The sequence below is a fragment of the Vigna umbellata genome, chromosome 1 (genome assembly GCF_029865625.1).
Source record: "Vigna umbellata cultivar VRB3 chromosome 1, Vumbellata_1.0, whole genome shotgun sequence".
Classification (NCBI taxonomy): domain Eukaryota; kingdom Viridiplantae; phylum Streptophyta; class Magnoliopsida; order Fabales; family Fabaceae; genus Vigna; species Vigna umbellata.
The window spans coordinates 20,848,639-20,869,264 of NC_142165.1; the positions used below are offsets into that span (position 1 = coordinate 20,848,639).

At 31.8% G+C, this 20,626-nt stretch overlaps 1 protein-coding gene and 2 pseudogenes across 1 annotated transcript; 2 read left to right on the plus strand and 1 right to left on the minus strand.

The window, feature by feature from the left end:
• Positions 1-2,237: 2,237 nt before the first annotated feature.
• LOC124843463 (ethylene-responsive transcription factor ERF018 pseudogene) lies at positions 2,238-3,333 on the plus strand (annotated as a pseudogene).
• A 4,225-nt stretch (positions 3,334-7,558) lies between these two features.
• Positions 7,559-9,270, plus strand: LOC124843471 (1-(5-phosphoribosyl)-5-[(5-phosphoribosylamino)methylideneamino] imidazole-4-carboxamide isomerase HISN3, chloroplastic pseudogene; annotated as a pseudogene).
• A 4,528-nt stretch (positions 9,271-13,798) lies between these two features.
• Positions 13,799-18,662, minus strand: LOC124843487 (polyadenylate-binding protein-interacting protein 7-like). The gene is made up of 6 exons (XM_088099969.1): positions 18,308-18,662; positions 16,681-17,557; positions 15,672-16,116; positions 15,520-15,590; positions 14,890-15,014; positions 13,799-14,512 (listed from the first exon to the last, which is right to left on the minus strand). The coding sequence occupies exons 2-6, from the start codon at positions 17,467-17,469 to the stop codon at positions 14,209-14,211; spliced, it is 1,734 nt and encodes a 577-aa protein (XP_087956095.1). The 5' UTR covers positions 17,470-17,557; positions 18,308-18,662; the 3' UTR covers positions 13,799-14,208.
• Between the last annotated feature and the right edge of the window lie 1,964 nt (positions 18,663-20,626).

Consider the following 20,626-nt stretch of genomic DNA (forward strand, 5'->3'; position numbering starts at 1 on the left):
AGCTAAGTTCTAAGTGGACCGGGTTGAAAATTGACCCGTATAAAAAAATTACATTTGTTTCAAATCAAACCCAACCTGAATCCGTGGTAGACCGAGTTGACCCGCGAGTTCTAACATATTTTGAAAGCACTAGATAAGATAGAATTATCTTGAAAAGCTAAGAAACCATACTATCAAAATGATTGAATCATGAGAAATAATAAAAATTCTTTTAAAAAAACAATATTTTTTCAAATAACAAAAATTAAGAATCAAACAAAAAATAATAATAAGTTTTTTATATAAATAACATAGTTTTGTATATAAATAACATAACTTTTTTAGATAAATAACATAAGTTTTTTATATTACACCGTCAATCAAGGATTAACACGGTTGGACACTTCAAATTATAAGCCAGATTCTCATGTAAGAAAACACTAAACAATACAGATTAAACCACACAATTGAGAAAGCAGAAAAGAAAATGGACAGCAAAAGTAACAAAAAAAAATTACAAAAATAAGAATAAATGAAGAAAAGTATGGGGATGAATACAAAGATGAAATAGATTTAAACATATTCAACCCATCCTATAATTAAAAAATTAAATATTATTTATACCTATAATCATATCCCAAGTCAATGTGATGTTTTTTTTTGCCAAAACAGATAGTGATTCATATATATATATATATATATATATATATATATATATATATATATATATATATATAAAAGAACAAATTTAGTAATCTGTCAAGACGTGGTGATTTAAAATTAATTAATTTTTCTTAATCTTGTGAGTGCCTACTGTGATTCTATACAAAATATTTCATTAAATGTGATTATTTCGGCTTTTTAATGGGTATTAGTATAAATTTTTCGAACTAATATAACATAGAGTTTAAAAAATGTATGAAAAGATAAAAAAAAATAGAAAATTTGTATAAGAGATAAGGTGCACTAGTTTTCTAAATTATAAGTATGACTAATGGTAAAATATATATATATATATATATATATATATATATATATATATATATATTAGTAGTGGATTTTAAACCTAACTTTCTCACAAAACCTGTAGGATTAGACATTTTTAATGAGTGGTCCGATAGATTCTAAATCAGCTTGTAAGATGAAGTTTGTACTCACTTATAAATTATGAATTGACCTTATGTCTAATAAATGTGAGACTTTCAACAATATGTACTTTAAGAAAAAGAAAGAATAATGTTGTATTTGATCAAACTATACCTTAAAACAATGGAGAGCTGAAAATTAGCAAATATATGAAAGTTATTCAACTAATATATTTTGAGGTTTTTGTAATTTATTTAATTTGAATTATTGTGTTTTTAAATTAATAGATATTGTAACAAAATAAAAATTTAAATATTAAAACTAAATTTATAAGGTTTTTAGAAGGTTACTTGAAGTAGTAATTTTAAGAAAAGAAGTTCCTAAAAAAAATTTATCAACATATTTATAAGGTTTTATAAAATTTTCAACTAGCAAAGAAAAATTAAAAAGTAACTAAACAACCTTATCCAGCTTGCATAAATAATTTCACCATAGTAAATCCCATTATGTGTCAAATAGTATTTATTCTTTAAAATAACTAATTAACTACAATTAATTCCATTCCTTCTTTTCTTTCAAAATGTATTTATATTCCCTTGTAAGTTAAGCAAACGGACAAATTGAAAAGAGAAATAGAAGGGGTGAATAAAAAAGAGAAAATGAAATATATATATATATATATATATATATATATATATATATATATATATATATATATATATATATATATATATATATATATATATATATATATATATATATAAAGAGTTGCAAGAGAAAATGGAGGTGCAAATATTATATTACATTGCTTCTGAGTTTTAAAACCAAAACACAGAAAAAAACAAAAATTTCTGATAATAGAAATTACTAGATTTACTTTTGAAAACTAAAAATTTAAAATAAAAAATGTATTTGTAATTTTGTATGGTACATAATATATTTACACAGATTATTTTATGAAGTTGAGGCCAATAATTTCCACACGTGGTGTTTCTTGTTGTTGAAAAATACAAATATCATATGGGACTGAGTTCACGATATCATTCAGCCACGTGCCTACACTCATTGTACGCTCCTTTGATAAACACGTTTAGCCTTCAAACCTTCACCACTCTTCCTCCCTATATAAACCCTTCCGCCGTCAATTTCCCTCAAAACTTAATCATCACAACATAACCAATAAACAAAACAAGCACCCTAGTATAGTACACATGGTGAAACCGGCCATTACCAGAGTTGATTCTTCTTCTTCTTCCTCTTCTTCTCCCACTTCTTGCAATGACTCATTCTCCACCAACAATTCCAGTGCCGCCTGCAAGATGTACAAAGGAGTGAGGAAGAGAAAATGGGGGAAATGGGTGTCTGAAATTCGGCTTCCAAACAGCCGTGAGCGTATATGGTTGGGCTCTTACGACACGCAAGTGAAGGCAGCAAGAGCCTTTGATGCTGCTCTCTATTGCCTGCGTGGGAAGGGTGCCAGTTTCAACTTCCCCGACACGCCTCATCGCTTCGAAATGGAGTCGCTCAAGATACCCTGCAGCCACCAAGAGATCCAGGAGGTGGCGGCCAAGTTTGCGAACAAGGTGGTGGAGATTTTGGCAGAAGAAGAAGAAGATGGAGAAGTTGGAGTTCAGAGTGAGTCTATGTCTGACCACACCACACACACAGAAATAAACACGACCTTTCCTATTTATGATGGTGGGACAAACAATGATGTTCGAGTGGACCAAGACACCATGGATTGGACATTTATGAACATGTTGGATGACTTGAATGGCTCCGATTTTGGCCTCTATTTTGAAGCAGAGAAGGGTGAGTTTTTGTGCCCCACAACACACACTCCACTACTCTTTCACAATGGAGATGAGATTGAAGTTGATGATCATGATCATGATGCTTTTTCTAACCACTCTTTTCTTTGGAGTTGGAACTTTTGATTGAATTCACCTCTTGCAACTCATCACCACCAACAAACAAAGCCTCTCTATCATACTTTTTTTGTAGCCATTTCTACGTGGCTGTTTTTAATTATAATAGTTTGGCTGTGACTATATACAGTTCATATCAAATACACCATATATCACATTTCATAAGAAAAATATATATGAAAAACACCATATTTATATATATGTAGCATGTCATAGATATTATGGAAAGTGGCCTAGTTTTTGTTGCCATCTTTCTGTTGTGTTGATTTAACAAGCACTGCCTTGTTCTTTTGGATCTTGTTTCTAGGGTTACTCGTTTTAAATGAATATATAAAGTGAATAAACATCAGTTGTTGATGGAAAATAGTAATTGTTAAGTTTTTTTTTTTTAACGAAAATTGATATTATTTACCTTCTCTTTCATGTAATAACCAAATTCAGTTATGAGAAAAATAAAATTAAATCCTTCTGAGATAAAATAGCTTGATATCACATGTATGATTGTAGAACTTGTTATCTATAAATCCCGAGATGTTTTGTTTCTAATATTTCTTAATGAGTTACTGAAAAAAAATAGTAATAAGTTTTTTATGCGCATTAGTTGTGTTTAATTAGTGAACATAATAATCGTATGAATTTGAAGCAATTGTCCCCTCATCTTGCTCATTTTGTTCAAATATTATGATTTGGAATTCGTAGTGGAGGGAGTTATATTAGTGCACTTCAAATTGCTCAAAAATAGTTGTTTGGAAAATTGTATATTTATCTTTATATACATTAAAATTAATTGTTCCAAATTTATTTTACAATTTGATCGTACATATTTCTAAACAGGCTTCCATATATGATATAAAGTATAATTAGTATCATGATTTATTTTTACTTTAGTGTCTCTAAACTTAAACATGAAATAAAATTTTTATTTTTCAAACTTTGATAAAGTTTTCTCTTCAAACTTTAAAAATAAACATACATAATCTTTTTAACAATTAAATTTTGTAACATATCAAATGTTTTAGATCGATATTGAAATTATTTATACTATCGTATTTCAATTTAAAACTATATTTAATATATAAAAAGTTTAATATTATTATGTTAAAATAATTATATTATCATCTAATTTTTTATTAATAGTTTTTTTTTACTGACTTGAATATCATATCATCATCTAAAGTAAACGTTTATTTGATATTATATTTAATCCTCTATATATTCATTTCCATAAATAATGATAGTTAAAGAATCATTACATAGAGCCCAGTTAAAAGATATTCACTTTATGGTAATAACAATCTTATTGAAAAAAAAATTAAACGATGTGTTATGGATAAATCATTAGTAAGCACTTGGTATGATTATTTTTGCTAAATTCAAATTTTATTAAATATACAGTTTATTAAAATCTTAAAAAAGAGGTGTTCAAACTATCATCCAGAACATAAATAGTTACGGACGGTCTTGAAAAAAATTGGATAAATTAACATCAAATTGCTTAGTTTATAGTTTATTTTTCTACCAAACAATTTATGAATCACTTTAGTCCCAAATATACGTATGACTGAAACAATAATATATATATATATATATATATATATATATATATATATATATATATATATATATATATATATATATATATATAAGTTACGTTATTTGAAATAATAATGTTTTTTTATTATGCATATATTAAAATACTCGGATGGTCGAACTCATATACAAAAAAATATGTATAATATTTGTTTAACATTAGATCTTCATGATAAATATATACAGATTTATATAAAAATAGTGTTTCTTTTATTCTTCTGCACATTACATGATTTTGGCAAATTAAAGCACACATATAACATATAGGTAAGTGGGTAAAATAACCTCTGTTATGGTTTGTGTTACTCTACTACACATTATTTCCATCACAAGGAAAAGTAATCTTGCATTATTTCACTATAGTGAAATCTTTTCAACATGACCACCTCAAAGTCTTTTTCTTATATTTCGGCACGTTATTATGATCGCTGATATGTGTAGTTATTTTTCTTAGACCTCCTTTCACCTCTATTTGTTTACATGCAAAAATTAGATCTCTGAACTAGAAAGTCTGAATTTAGTTAGCCACTTCCGTGCATTGAAATCACATTTGTGCATCATTGGTTTTATAGATCAACTCTGTGATTTTAGATGATTCTTTGGCCATACTGTCATAACATATTAGTGTTTTGTTTTGTTCTATTCTAACTCCATGTAATTTTCTTTATTCCATATTGCTACATTGGCAGCCTTTGATAAAAGATAATAATGTTTATTTTTATAATATGAAAGAATTTAATGTTTATATGTTTTCAATTTATTATAAGATATTTAGATAAACATTAAAATTATTATAAACATTATTAAATGTAATATATGATTAATTTAATGACATGTAACTAATTAACATTGTTTCGGTTTCCGGAATTGAGCATCTTTTATATTTTGTACGTCCAACTCCTTGTTCAGGTCTTGGTAGGTCACCTGTCGTCTTTTATTCCGTTCAGTCAAAATAGAAGGTTACCTGCATAAGGTACTACAATACCAAAGTTTGTAAAGATTTAAAAAATAAAAAATAATTGTGTATTAAATATAACACACCTACCACAATACATAAAACATGTATTTATATATTTCAGGATAGACTTCAGATAAGTGTTGACCTAATTATGGTTCAAATGGTAATGATAATGCTTTGGATAAATTAAATGTCTTTAAAATTAATTTTTGTTTAAGGTCGATCGCTTCATTCACGATACTGAACCGACTGGCTCACTAGATGTCTCTGATTGTTGGGATTGTCCGGTACCGAAAGGACATACAGTACGCAGACCCCCCCAAGCCCAAACACATAAGATGTGTGAAGGCTTTACACTTTGAAGGCTTCCATGCGTTTTTGAGATAGTGGAGTCGCTTCATGACCGTTCAACTGGGAAGCTATCCCCAGGGATGTGATAGTTGGGAGGAGTCATAGTCAATGGGAATAGGACACGTGACTTGTTGGAATTTGTGCATCTCTTGAAATGAAGGTTACAAGATTTCGGCCATCAAGAGCGCCCATTTCGACTATAAATAGAAGTGGGGCTCAATGTCATTTTCACCACTTCTATCAACTCTTCTTAAAAGAACTGAGCATTTTCGCACTTCTCTTCCCCCAAAGGTAATAATGTTGATTGTTCTGTTATACTTGTCTGAGGAGTCTAAAGGGAGGGGAGGTTAGGGTTATGTTGATAGCCATTAGAGTCTTCCCACTTTGGATCAATCGAGCGAGACATGGATTTGGGTTACGCAGTGGCTTGTGTAAATACAAATAACGTCATAGAAGAAAATAAGGGTGAGACAGTCACGATTACAGTGGATGCGATCGAGGAGTGGATCGATGGTTGTGCGTCAATCCTGCCCATTTTGGGGTATGACTGGGCTCCTCACGAGACTGGGAATTATGTGTCTTCCTTCATCCCCGAGAAGTCCTTGGAGAAGTTCGCTAGTGAAGTGGGCTTGGTGAGGGCGCCGATGCTAAGCACTTCAACCTTGTTGTGTGCAAGAAGAGCACTTCAACCATGGCATGAAAGGTTATGCGTTGGATTTCTTCTACACATATTCCACCATGTTCAAGGATATGTCTGTTAGGCTACCCCTTAACGAGTTTTCAAATGGGTGTTCTTCGAGAACTTAGCATGGCATCTACCCAACTTCACCTGAACGAGTGGATTTTTATACAAACGTTCGAAGTAATATGTAAATCCTTGAATGTCTCTCACTCCACCTAGTTTTTTCCTTTTTTTCTAGACCCGATCACATTGCAACAGGGAATGGGTATCCCTTATATCAAAGAAAGGGCGGTGGTTGTTCATGTTGTTTAATGCTTCCTTTAAGGGGTTTAAAACCAACTACCTAAAAATAGTAATGAAGGTTGTTGGTCGGTCTACTTATTTTTTGAATAATGGTCAGCTAAAGTCTACAATGACGCCCAACGATCTCTAGATGGTCGAATTGGTCAACTAATTACTACGTCGTCTCTCCTCCTAAAGTCTCATCTATCTTATCGATCATGACGCGCTTTGTAATAGAGTGTTCGGTAAGCTTTCACATTTTCTTTGCTCCTTGGTAGGAGTGGACTTTTTTATATTCTTCTTTAGAAAGTACACACATTAGTGAATTGCGAGCTTTAGAGTTTAACAGATATAGTTGTTTCTACTCGTATGTCCATTTATTTTTGGTGAGAGACTCTCCTCCTTTATCAATGGGTATGTAGTTGCCCTTTTCAACGATGTCTCACATGTTAATGTGACATGATTTAAAGAATGTGATCATTCTTTGTTTTCAATAATCAAACTTCTCTCCTTTGAATAGAGGAGGACGATTATTATCCATGTTTCATAATTATTTTCTCGAGTCCTATTAAGAATTAATCCTGTAAAATTAGTTCTGATACGAACTAAAGTACTTGGAAAAACATTAAAAAGAGGTTTAAGAGTGTTATGAAAAAACATTTTGCAAAAAAGATAATATAAATCCAAGATTTGATATGACCCCAGTTTTCTTAAGGAATGATGAAAAATATCTCTGCATCACATTCCTTCGGGCTTTTCGTCACCTCACCCATCTTTTGTCCCAATAATCTTCCTGTTATCACTCTCTCCTCACATTCCAGTAGAAGATCTCCTCTTTCCATTCAATGCGCGGTTCAATTCCGTCCCTGCATCGATATCCACAAGGGAAAAGTGAAACAAATTGTGGGGTCAACCTTGCAAGACTTGAAAGGGGGTGATGGGTTGGATCCTGTGACCAATTTTGAGTCTGATAAGTCAGCTGCCGAGTATGCTACTCTTTACAGACGAGATGGACTCACGGGTGGCCACGTCATCATGCTTGGTGCAGACCCTTTGAGCAAAGTTTCTGCCTTTGAAGCATTGCATGCTTATCCTGGAGGTCTACAAGTTGGAGGGGGGATAAATGCTGCCAATTGTTGGAGTTTCATAGAAGAGGGAGCGAGCCATGTCATTGTGACATCTTATGTATTCAATGATGGACAAATGGATATTGGAAGGCTGAAAGATCTTGTTCAAATTGTTGGCAAAGAGAGGCTTGTGTTGGATCTCAGTTGTAGAAAAAAAGGATGGTAAATATGCAATTGTCACTGATAGATGGCAGAAGTTCAGTAATGTTTTTGTTGATCCTGGTGTAATGGAATTTCTGGCTAGTTTTGCGGATGAGTTTCTGGTCCATGGTGTAGATGTTGAAGGGAAGAGGTTGGGAATTGACGAAGAGCTTGTTGCCTTGCTTGACAAACATTCACCAATTCCTGTTTCCTATGCTGGTGGTGTGACTGGAATGGCTGATCTAGAGAGGATAAAAAGTGCCGGAATGGAGCGTGTGGATGTAACTGTGGGTAGTGCCTTGGATATTTTTGGAGGAAACTTGTCTTATGAAGAGGTTTTAGCCTGGCATGTACGGCAAAAGGCCTATGTAGTTTGACTAATGTGTTTCTTCTAATTGAAGATAGGGACTGGTGTGCAAGGATCTGTTTGTGGTTTTTCTATAGATGTGTAACCATTTATCAGCTTATTTTTTAATGTCTGAAGGCAAATTGAACAATTGATAACAGACTATCTAGTATGAGCTGTCTACAACAATCACCAGCCAACTGTTACCTCTATTTCTAGCAGATGATTGGGAATTGAAGGTTCAACCAGCATAAGAGCTTGCTGTTAGAAGGAACCAAAAGGGCATCTCGAAGTTCTTATTAGGTAGAAGGAATTGCCAGATTTTGAAAATTCGTGGGAAGTTCTATCTACGTTCAAGGAGAATTTTCCTGACTTTCACCTTGAGGACAAGGTGCATCTTGAGAAGGGGATTGTTGATAGGAATCCGGAAATAATCAGGCCCAAACCCAAAATATTTAAGGTGTATGTTAGAAAGAGAAGGAATGGCAAAGTGGGGAATAAAAATGGCAGGAGAGAGAATGAGAAGAATCCTTCCATGTAACAAACTGCCGAGCTGGCATGGTAGTTAAGAAGTGATTCTGTTGTATGGGTATAAGATGTGAGAAGACAGTAGGGGGAGGGCGGTGCTGGTTTTGGGCTGGGATTTGGGGGAGACTAGACACTCTCTAACTGTTTAGAGATACTTTCCATTTGTCTTACTGCTCTGTACTTTCTTTCCTGATGCAGGCACTGATATCATTATGATATTGTCTTGTTTTCTTTACTAATAAAGTGATTATTCAGCTATACTGTTTTTTTATGGTACCAAGCCCTTTTGTTTTCCATAAAATAGCAAAGATGAGAAAAAAAAAATGCAGGGTCCTGTTACCTTTTAGACTCATACTTCTGCTATGAGATATGACCACCTGCTGCTCTAGAGCCCTCACTGTTAATATATGCACTTTCCCGAATTAAGAGACATGGAACTAGAAGTCTCCATGAAAATCATGAAATTATTGAATAAATTCATATTCTTTCTTGTTTTGATCTTGCATTTCTTGAGGTTTTGATCTGTCTATTTTTGGACTTTGAAAATGAAGTTTCTTTCCGATTGTCTTTTCATTTTTGTCTGTTTCACTTCAGTTTTGGATTACTGAGAAGTGGACTTAATCTGTAATGAATGGTGATGATTTCTGATAACAATGGAAAGCTAGGTCTTAGTAGTAATGCCACCCAAGAAATAATAGATTATACCAGTAGTCATATATCTATGTTATCTCTCCTCTAAGGGTCTTTAAGCCTGGGCTCCAGTAGATAATCACATTCTGTTGTTACCATATATTTAAACTTAAATACATAAATAATTCGATGAATGTTTTATTTTGATGGTGTTAATGTAACAGCAATTGTGGTGGCAACAGCACCTGAAGAGGCTCCAATGAAAAAATTTGAAAATGTTAAGAGATCTAATATAAAATCATTTGTCATCATCAAAGTTTTTGTGATTAGTAATTAGAGTCACCATGGTCTAGTATTTTAGAATTTTCTCCTTATCTCATTGTTTGTACTTCGAGTACAAAAAGCTTTCCGGGCCAAGCCCATTTTGCCATCCCTAGGTAGAGATGTGATGCAGAATATTTGTGTCTTCGCCTAACTAAATGTTTTTCGTTCCTCATTCCTTACATCAGGAGCAATACAGCATGAAGTGTGGCCTAGGACCAAATAACAAACGGAACCGTAGAACTAACAGCTCAAGCCTATTACTACTAAGCATAATCTTTGGCTGGGTTTGTCTATTTGGACTGAGCCAACAAGATGCTATTGCATTTTTATTTTATCATAATTGTAAAAGTGCAACATGTTGCTTTAGAGAATGGAAGTTCTATTTATGTTCTCAACTAATTCTTTATTTTGTTAGGGATGCTTCACTGAGAGATTTGAGAGCTAGTTCTGGTGATATTGTGAGGATTGGGAACAGTAATGAAATGATAAATTATGTGGTTAACCGAGACAAAGAGACTGACACTAACCATCAGATTAAAACAGATAATTTTAGTGATGCACCACATTTTCAGAGTGGAGTTCTTCGTACCAACGGCATTGACTGCTTGGACTGTACAAGTGTTGCCAGTATGCATATGGTCTTCAAGCTTTAGGACGCCAGCTCCATGCAATGGGTTTGACTGATGTGTCAAAAGTGGATCCTGATAGTAGTATCGTTGCAGCTCTAATGGATATGTATCGAAGCATGAGGATGCTCTTGCTCAGTAGTATGGTGGTTCAGCAGCTCACAATACTGTATGACATTTTATGAGATTCTCCTTTCCAAATATCTAATCTCCGTCTTCTTCTGCTGTATGCTATAGTACATGTATATATATTTTGGTGAATGAGAGTTTTTGAAGTCCATAAGGTTAGTTTGTGAGAATTAGTATAGGATTTGATTGATATGATAGACTAAAAAAATTTATTTCCAAATCTATTTTCACTTATCTCCAAAGCTACTCAAATACACAACAAAAAGTTTACCTTCAAATCGTTTCAAATTCATTCAATCACTCTTTCTCAAATCTATTCAAGTGAACAAGATGTAAACGATATTATAGCAATGCTTACATAGATGGTGAAAAACAAGATGCAATAAACTTGTATTATTCCTCTAACCCTTAGTGTTCAATAAATAATTAATATTTTAAATAGTTAATATATGGGTTAAATATGTTTTTAGTCCCTAAACTATCAAGTGATTTTGTTTTTAGTTCCTCTTTCAAACTAAGGTACCTTTTGATCCTTCACCTTTAGGAAACCATAATTTTTCGTCCTCGAAAATCAACGGCGTTAAAAAGAAGCTGGCTAATGGTGGAGTGACACGTCATTTTTTTTTTCTGACACTGAGTCAATATGTCCCTTATCGTACGGTAATGCCGAACAATATTGGTAAAGCCGAATGGTTATGATGATTGAATGACCGAACGATATTGGTGGTGACCGAACGGTTTTGTTAATGATCGAACGGTATTGGTAATGGCCGAATGGTTATGATGACGGAATGACCGAACGGTATTGGTGGTGACCGAACAATATTGGTGGTGGCCGAATGATTATGATGACTGACCAAACGGTAAGGGTCAAATTGACTCAGTGTTAAAAAAAGATGACGTGACACTCCACCGTTAGCCAGCTCAACTTCTTTTTAACGCTATTGGTTTTTTAGAACGAAAAATTATGTTTTTCTAAAGGAGTAGGACTAAAAAATACTTAATTTGAAATAGAGACTAAAAACAAAATCGCTTGATAGTTTAGCGACTAAAAACATATTTAACCCTTAATATATTATTCTTCTTCCAGATTTTTACATTACTTCCCATCACATGGTTACTTCCATATTTAATATATTTTGAGTACTATTTAATAGATATTATTATTTTAATAATTATTAGAATATTATTTCTATTATTATAATACTTATACTAGAAAAATAAAAACAAAAATAATAATTCTAGAGATAATAAAGATAATAATAATAAAAATAAAAATAAAAATAAAAAACGAAAATAATAATAATAAGAAGAAGAAGAAATCTAATTTAATATACAAAATTATATTAAAATATTAAATTAAATAAAATATTCATAAAAATTTAAATAAAAAACAAAATTTATAAAAAATTTATACGTTAACAAATTTTGAAATTTAATTAACAAACTTTTTTAAATATTTTTTTATTTAAAATTAACAAAACTTTTCTTATTTTAATATTATTTAATATATATATATATATATATATATATTAATATATTAATAATTATTAGAATATTATTTCCATTATTATAATATTTATGTAAAAAATAAAAATAATAACTAGAAAAATAAAAATAATAATAATAATAATAAATAAAAATAAAAAATGGTAATAAAAATAATAAATATAATTTAATATATTAAATCATATCAAATATTAACTTAAATTGTATATTTACTAAATTTTTAATAAAAAAACTAGATTTAAAACAAATTGTTAAACATATTTCGAAATCCATTAAACTATATTAACAAATTTCCAAATTTTTTTAACAAACTTTTTTAAAATTTGTTTTTTATTTAAAATTTAACAAAACTTGTAGTTTAATTTAATATTTTAATATTATTTACTATATATTAATATTTAAAAATTATTAGAATATTATTTCCATTATTATATTAGTAATAATAAAAAATAAAATAATAACTATAAAAATAATATTAAAAATAATATTAAAAATAAAAAAAATAAGAGAAAAATAAAAATAATAATAATACGAAATATAATTTAATATATTAAATCATATTAAAATCTAATTTAATATACTAAATTAAATTAAATGTTTATTAAATTTTAAATAAAAAATAAAATTAAAAAAATTTTAAACGAATTTTGAAATCCTTTACCATATGTTTTAACCAAAATCTATTTAACATATTTTTAAAATTTTTGTTTTTTAATTTAAAATTTAATTATAATATATTTTAATTTAATATTGTTTAATAAGTTAATATTTTAAAAAATTAATTTATTAATTTAAAATAAATAAAAGACATTTATAAAGCTAAAAATAAAAAATAAAACTTTCGAAATCTGTCTAGAGTTTCCATAGAAACAAAACCATCGCGAATTGAATGTTATAATGGATCTGTTGACACTTTCAATTAAATTTAAAATTCGTTAAATGTCTGTTCAATATGGTGGTAAGTGGGGGTATGAGTTGTTTAGGAGAGATAAAAAGTTAATTTTTTACCGAAGTTCAAAAAGTTTTACCAAAATCAATTGTGAAATTTTTGAAAAAACACTCTCTATATTTCGGTATAGATTCGGAATAAGATATGGATCAATTTTACTTTATTTTCCTTTATTCCGTGCTAGTACTTTATGAAGCAATTGCCTTCGTTTAAAAAAAAAATCCTTACTAAGGAAAACATTTATTTCAATCAATAGGTGGTGTAAATTTTAAAAGTAATTATTAAAAAGTCAATAAATTCATTATTGACGATAAGTTATCCTTAAATGATATTACAAGAATTATTTTACTCTGGTGCATAATCCATTTTCTTGCATAATAATGATGAAGAAATAAGAGATTTTCGTCATCAACCAATCAAAAAATAGGCATTAGCATACAATAGTATAAAATAAAATTACTTTACATTGTCAATACATAGTTTATTTTCTAATAATAAGTAGGAAAAAAGAATAAATGTTCTCCTATAATAATTCCAAAGAGAGACAGATTTTAAAGAACATGAAGTATGAAGCAGCATATCTTCTGCAAATGTTGTTAGTATTATGTGCATGAAAATCACAAGACTGAACAGTGAACCAGACCAGCTTGAAGTTTGAGCTGTAAATAAATTGGCATTGAATCTAATTGGCAGAGTGATTCTATCATGTAATTGAGTTCTATCCGTTATATCTGAATGAAAAAGAAATTTAACAAAGAAATGAAAATTAGGGTACAAAATTAACAAAAGGTAATGCTGAAATAGTCCCTGCTGCTGCTGACTGACTAATGTGATGAGATGCCTCACACAAACCTTCAATGCTACAATTCTTCTACAACCCATCTCTTTACTTCTCTAACCTTTTTCTCCCTTTTTTCAACCCTTTTTGCTTTTCCTTTTTTTGGCTTACTTCCTCCCATATACAGATACAAGAATGACTACAACAATGTCTATGTGTTCATGATGGATTTTTACTGTGTCAGAAACTTGTATACCTCCCTGGTTCAGTATATCATCACCCGAATCAGACCTGGCTGTGGTTCGGTGAAATCAAGGCCTTCTTCTTCAAGTAGATATCGCTGTACAGCTATCGGAAGTCTAGCCGGAGTGCGCGAGCCCCGGGTGTGGTGGCCGGTGCCAACACAGATGTAAACCTGTAGACGCTGCTCCGCGGCTCTGGCCGTGCTTCTAAGCACACTCAGTTCATGTTTCAGCACGTGAATAGCCTCACTTACATGCAGACCATGCAGGTCTATCATTCTCTGGTGCCCCCTCCCATTACCTTGCATCTCTGGACCAACAGGGTTCCTGAAAAATCAATATACACATCACAATGATTCCACCAGAATGCAGCACCTAGGCTTCTTTTTTCTCTCTTCTTTAGGAGCATTCAACTGTTTGACAGCCTCTATTGGTGAATGATTGAGAAGGAAAGGCTGCAGCAGTTTGGAAAGTAGATTTTTTCATAGAAATAGTAGTACTCTCATTTGAACCTCACTAGTAACATTTTTTTCACTGCAAGCAATTGGATTGGAAAACTGTCGATCACTTGTGTATGTTAAACCACTCAAATTGTTTCATACTTCTCATAACCAATGAGACCAGCATTCTTTTCAATGGCCATACTTCTGTTTGTTAAGCCAATGCTGCATGGATAGAAAGAATGATAGAATTGGAAAACGAACCTCTGACGGTAAATAGATTCTTGAGCTTTTCCATGTGCAGCTTTCATATGCATGTTGTGAAGTTGCCCTTTAACACTTAGCTCCTTTGCAAGGGCTTTGTTGCCAACAAGGTAGGCTTGTCGTGCCTGTTTTTTTATATTTTGAAGAATTAAACTCAATACACAAAAATTAAGGAGGGTGGATTCATGTTGCACCTCTTCCCGAGCTAGTGGGATAGATTGCAATTGTTGAAACTTGACTTACAAAATTGTTAACTGGACAAATTGCATTGCAATAAAAAATAAGAAAAAACTTAATGCTGAATCAAAGCAAACTAAAAATTTAATGCTCTGGAAGGATTTTGCCAGTCACAAAGCAAATGTTCCTTTACTTTATTGTTGGTGAATACTCAATTTGGTGCCATCCTAAAAGTTATCTTCATGTTCAATTTGATTGTCCAAAACTATAGTAGAAAACAAAGGAAATAACATAATTATGGACTAAATACTAAAAGAATATGGAAGGGTAGAAGTATGATAAAGCATACGTATACAAGCCAGAGAAGTACGTAGGTAGTAGCCAAATCATTACATTGTACTCTCATTCATATTCTCATTAATTCCTCCATCACCCCATGAAACAAAAACCCACCTGCTCAAAATAAGCATTACGCAAGCGTGCATGATCACGAGCCTCCTCCCGCAGTTCAGAATACATATTTGCTGCCATTCAAAATTGTTAAAGGAAACATGGAATAGAAAGAATTCGTCACACAGTTGAAGCATATAAACATAAATATTTACCAACTGCGTCACCAGTTTCAAGCCAAACTGGAGCTGCCCGAGCAGAACCGCTGTTCTGTAATCTATCACTAAAGTTGGCTCTCCCTTGTCCACCATTGTAGGCACTAGCGAGAACATTTAAACTTCTACTAGAGCCCGTGGAAGCATCACCAGAACCATTTTTATCATACTTCCATATACCAGAATCCTGAGAAGCCAATTTCCTGACAGCTGAAGCAAAGTCAACAGTTCCTCTAGATGGAGTAGAAGAGCTAAATTTGAACATTAGCATGTCTTTATCAGATGATAAGTAAGGATTGCCACTTTGAACACTATCTGCAGCATATTTTGCAGTACTCTGGCCATTTGATGAAGTAAGAGCTGGAAATTCCATTGCACTCAGATTGGGAGCTGACACAGTCTTTGGACTCAAATTCTGATTGAAGCTACTTCCATCAACTTGAATCTACAAAATCGGAGAGGAGGTTTAGCAAATCTAATCAACGTAAAAGTCCTTGACTACGAATGTCAGAGAAATGAACTCATGAGAGATGACAATAACATCCACAAAATAAAAAATACCAAGAGATAGTTGTATTACTATATCATATACCAACAATATATATATATATATATTTATATATATTTATATCCAAAAACTTGGAAATTAAATTTCAATTGTCACTTATTTACATGAAGCATAAGCCATAAGATTTAGGGAAACAGTGATCAGAAACAGGGAGATGGATTGCCTTAGAGTTGCCTCACAACTTCATGGAACGCTAGATCTTCCCTGTCAAAACAAGGTACACATATTTCCCCATATCTTTAGCTTCCAACTCTTCACATTTAATATAGTATTGTACCAAATTACGTAGCAAGATGTGCCTTTCTGACCAAGAATTGCATCACACGTGCTAGGATCCAGTTATAACACATGTGTGTGCATTTTTACCAACAGTAACATGAAAAGAGGCTTTACAATGAGCCATAATCTAACCATAAATCAGGTATTACATGAAGAACCAACCTCTAACTGAGTGAGCATCTCAATGGTCAGATGTAAATCACATCCATTGGCAAAGAAAACTTCAGCAAGGCTTTCTGAAGCAAACCCAGGAAAAAGAGAAGCTAAAAACTCCAAAGGGTTCAAATCAGTATCATTCAAAAGAGAATTCCCAGCAAAACCATCATTTAAGAATCTATTTCCAGAGTTGTCATCATAAACAAGTGCCTCTTGACCATTGCTAACATGCAAATCCGTCTTCCCAATTTGCCTATCCCAAGGCTTTGCTGAAGAGTTCAAAAGGCTTGGTGAAGATGGTTCCTCCCTGTAGGTTGAATTGGAAAACCTTAATTTATCAGCAAAAGTATTGCCATTAAGGTGTTCTTGAGACAATTCCTGCAGCTCATTTAACATATATCTACTTTCCTTAGATGAAGGAAATATTGAGGATTCATTATGATTATTTATAGATAAGCCTGCTAAAGAGAGGTTGTTAACACCTTGGGATTCATCTTCTCCCATGACCTTGAAGTCAGGAGTGATATCATCAGGCAGCTGACAACGCCAGTACTGGTGAGCCTCATCATCAGAATTGTTCGAAATGGATGATTCTGATCGATCTAGAACTGTTTTACCAAGAGATCCAGCGGTACTAGTAAACTTCGCTGTTGCATCCACTGAGCTAGTGCTTCCAGATGGAGATGATCTCAGGGAGTATGGAACAAACTCTGCTGCATTTGGATTCAAAGAGGTTGCTTTGTTTGGGGCGCTCAATTTAGCGTCTGTTTGGGATACTTTCTTGGATAAGCTCATTATTGACAAGAATATGTTGAAAATGACTAAAACATAGATGGACCTTATGAACTGTAACAGAAATATTCCAGACGGCTTCAACCAAACCCTGCAATAATAATTCAACTAGGTCATTACTAAGTTCATCAAACAGACTATCACAAGAAAACACTGGAACAACAAAAATCCTGAAAAACTTTCATGCATCACGTACTAGACAAGTGAACTCCACGGTATCCAATATCACATGATGCATAATGCGCAACTCAATAAAGAATTCCAGTTAAATATGTTGATTATCACTGCAGGCAATAATATATTGACCATTTACAAAACTGAAACTTGAAAAGTAAATCACATAAACTCGATTAAACAACAGAGTGACTATTATGAACTACAGACACAACTTTTAGCTCATATTGCTTACCATAAATGCATTGGTGAAAACCCTAATTTTTTTTCTGAAGCAAATAATTGACAGAGCCAAGATTAAGTAAACAATTGAAAGAATTATTCAATTAGTAAAACCAAATAAAACTTCCAAACTCTTAAACCTTATCATAGGAACAAAAAACAAAAAAGAAACTGCGACAGATGAAAGCCAGTTGAAGGCAAAAAAGAAAAGTCAAAGCACGACCATAACAATAACACAACCTTCCAATATGAAAGCCAAGACCTTTACGGGATCTCAAGCAATTCAACACCTTAATTATCAAAAGATAACCCCAAAAAATCCCAAAAAATCCAATTGATCAAACATAACCAGAGCAGGTAATTGCCGATAAAAACACACAATTTAAAAAGAGATGGGTAAGTGAAAGATCTGAAATTTAAGGAAAGTGTGAGAAAAAAATTATACCTTTGCGAATCAAATCAAAGGGATACATGAGGGAAGATAGCATGAGATCAGAGGGGTAAGATAGGAAGAAATGAAAGTTAAACAGTTTTAATTTTTCTTTCTGGGAATTGGAGCTTGCTTGTAACTATCTCTCTCAAATATTGTTATCTCACCAGTTTTTCTTATTTTTCCCTTCTTGTTCTTTCCTTTTCTCTCTCTTGTTCGTTTCTTTTTTTTCTTTTTTGTGTTGAAACCCTCTTAAGCTTGGCTAATACCAGCACCACCACCACAAAAATACTAATGAAGAAACCAACCTTTGGCCGCTCGATTTGACCTCTCTCTCCTCTTTCTTCTCTCACACCTTCTTAACTCTTCACTGTTTATATACTAATTTTTTTATAATTTAATTAGAATCCATGATTGGGATTTGGGAAAGGAAAAACGGTGGCGCAACCCTCATCTCCTTTATCTTTTATTTCAGTGCATTAAATATTTTATTAAACAAATGCATGTTTATAGAATTGTTAAAAGAATAAAATGTTAAAATAGTATAATGTCTAATATGTATCAGTACATGATAATGAAATATAATAGTAATCAAATACTCTTGATTAAAGAATTGCTAAAATAAAAAATGAAAAGTTTCATATCTTACATTTATTAGTAGCTTATAAAGTATAGCCTGTATTTTTACAAATATTAGTCCCTATTATCGACAATGTAGATGTGTTATATTATATTTAATCATAGTTATATATATAAATAGAGTATGTGTGTTATTTTTCTATATAAAAAATAATAATAGTGTTATTATTATTATTAAACTTATTAAATTTTATATAAATAATTTTATAATTTAATTATAAATAATATAAATAACTTATATTTATTTTTTAGGTAGTTTTATTAAAAAAATAAATAAGTTTTAAAAAATATCAAAATCGAAAACAAAACTGTTAAATTTAAAAAATAAATAGTTATTTAAAGGATAAAATTAATAAAAAAATTTAAAAAACTTTTTTCAAAGGATAAATCTCAAAAAAAATATGATATAGATATTTTTAATTTAAAAATTTTATTGGAGAATAAAATAAAAAAACAAAACATATATATATATATATATATATATATATATATATATATATATTGTAAATTAATTATGTACAATAAAAAAATATGACACATACATGGATAACACGTATGTATTCATTAGTATGAATATAATAAATTTTTTACTATTTGTAAAATATTTTTTTTAAGTTTTTTAAGGGTGTGAAAAAATTAAAAAAGAACACTTGAAAATAAAAGAAAATAAAAAGTGTGCAAATGAATCGTGATTTTTGAAAAGGCCTGAAAATATATGGTAGTTGGGTCTTATGTTGAAGCAGTCAGACCCATAACACTAAGGCCACTATGACCTTAGGAAGGACTTTTCAGATCTGAGTTCATTATCTCAACTTCTCATTCTCTCTCTAAAAAGCTTGTTCCTCCTCTCTGCCTTCTCTCTATCCATTCCCTCACGTTTAATGGTTGCATGTTGGATTAGGTGGTGCTCAAGTGATCGCGGCATAGAGACCTTCGCAACCATCCAAATAGATTTTCATTCTTTAGCGAGGGGCTGTCTAGATTATTCGCGTGTGGGGTACTGGAGCTACGGGTCTTTGAGCTGAGCAAAGAAGTTTCAAGGTAAGGGGAGCTAGAATGCGTTTTTAAATGGTTGCCTGTGTTGTATGTATATGGATTTTTGTACTATTATGATGTTGATGTTGTGCTTTGATTGAGAAGATTTATTTGCATGTACTGGATTGTACGGTTGTGGAACCGAAGTGTAATGTGTGTATACTATTTTGGATGTATCTCATTTCTGTAATGTCTATGTTGATGTGTTTGGGCTGAGAGATATGTTGTAACAGTGAATGGATGGAAAAAAATGGTATTCTGTAAGGGTTTTGGGTCACTTGAGAGGAAGTGAGGTAGTGATTTTGGGAAGTAAGGATTCTGGGCACATTTGGGTTGTTGGGACATCTTATGCAAGTCATTTGTGACCTGTTAGGATCATAAAACTGGACTAGAACATGTTAGAAGTGGTAAAATCGAAATTGGGTCCTTAAGTTGTGGAAATTGATGTTTCAAAAGATAAAACTTGATCTTAATCACTTTAGAATGGTAGTAGGAATGTTCAGAATCATTTAGATGAATTTAATTAAGTATAAAACTAAAATTAAGATTGTTAGAAGTTAGTAAAAATGGTTAGGAAAGGTTATGTTAGGTGTTGTACATAATTCTGCAGAATTATGCAGTTTCGCAACTGATAATCGTTCGGCCATGCGTTGTTGAGCG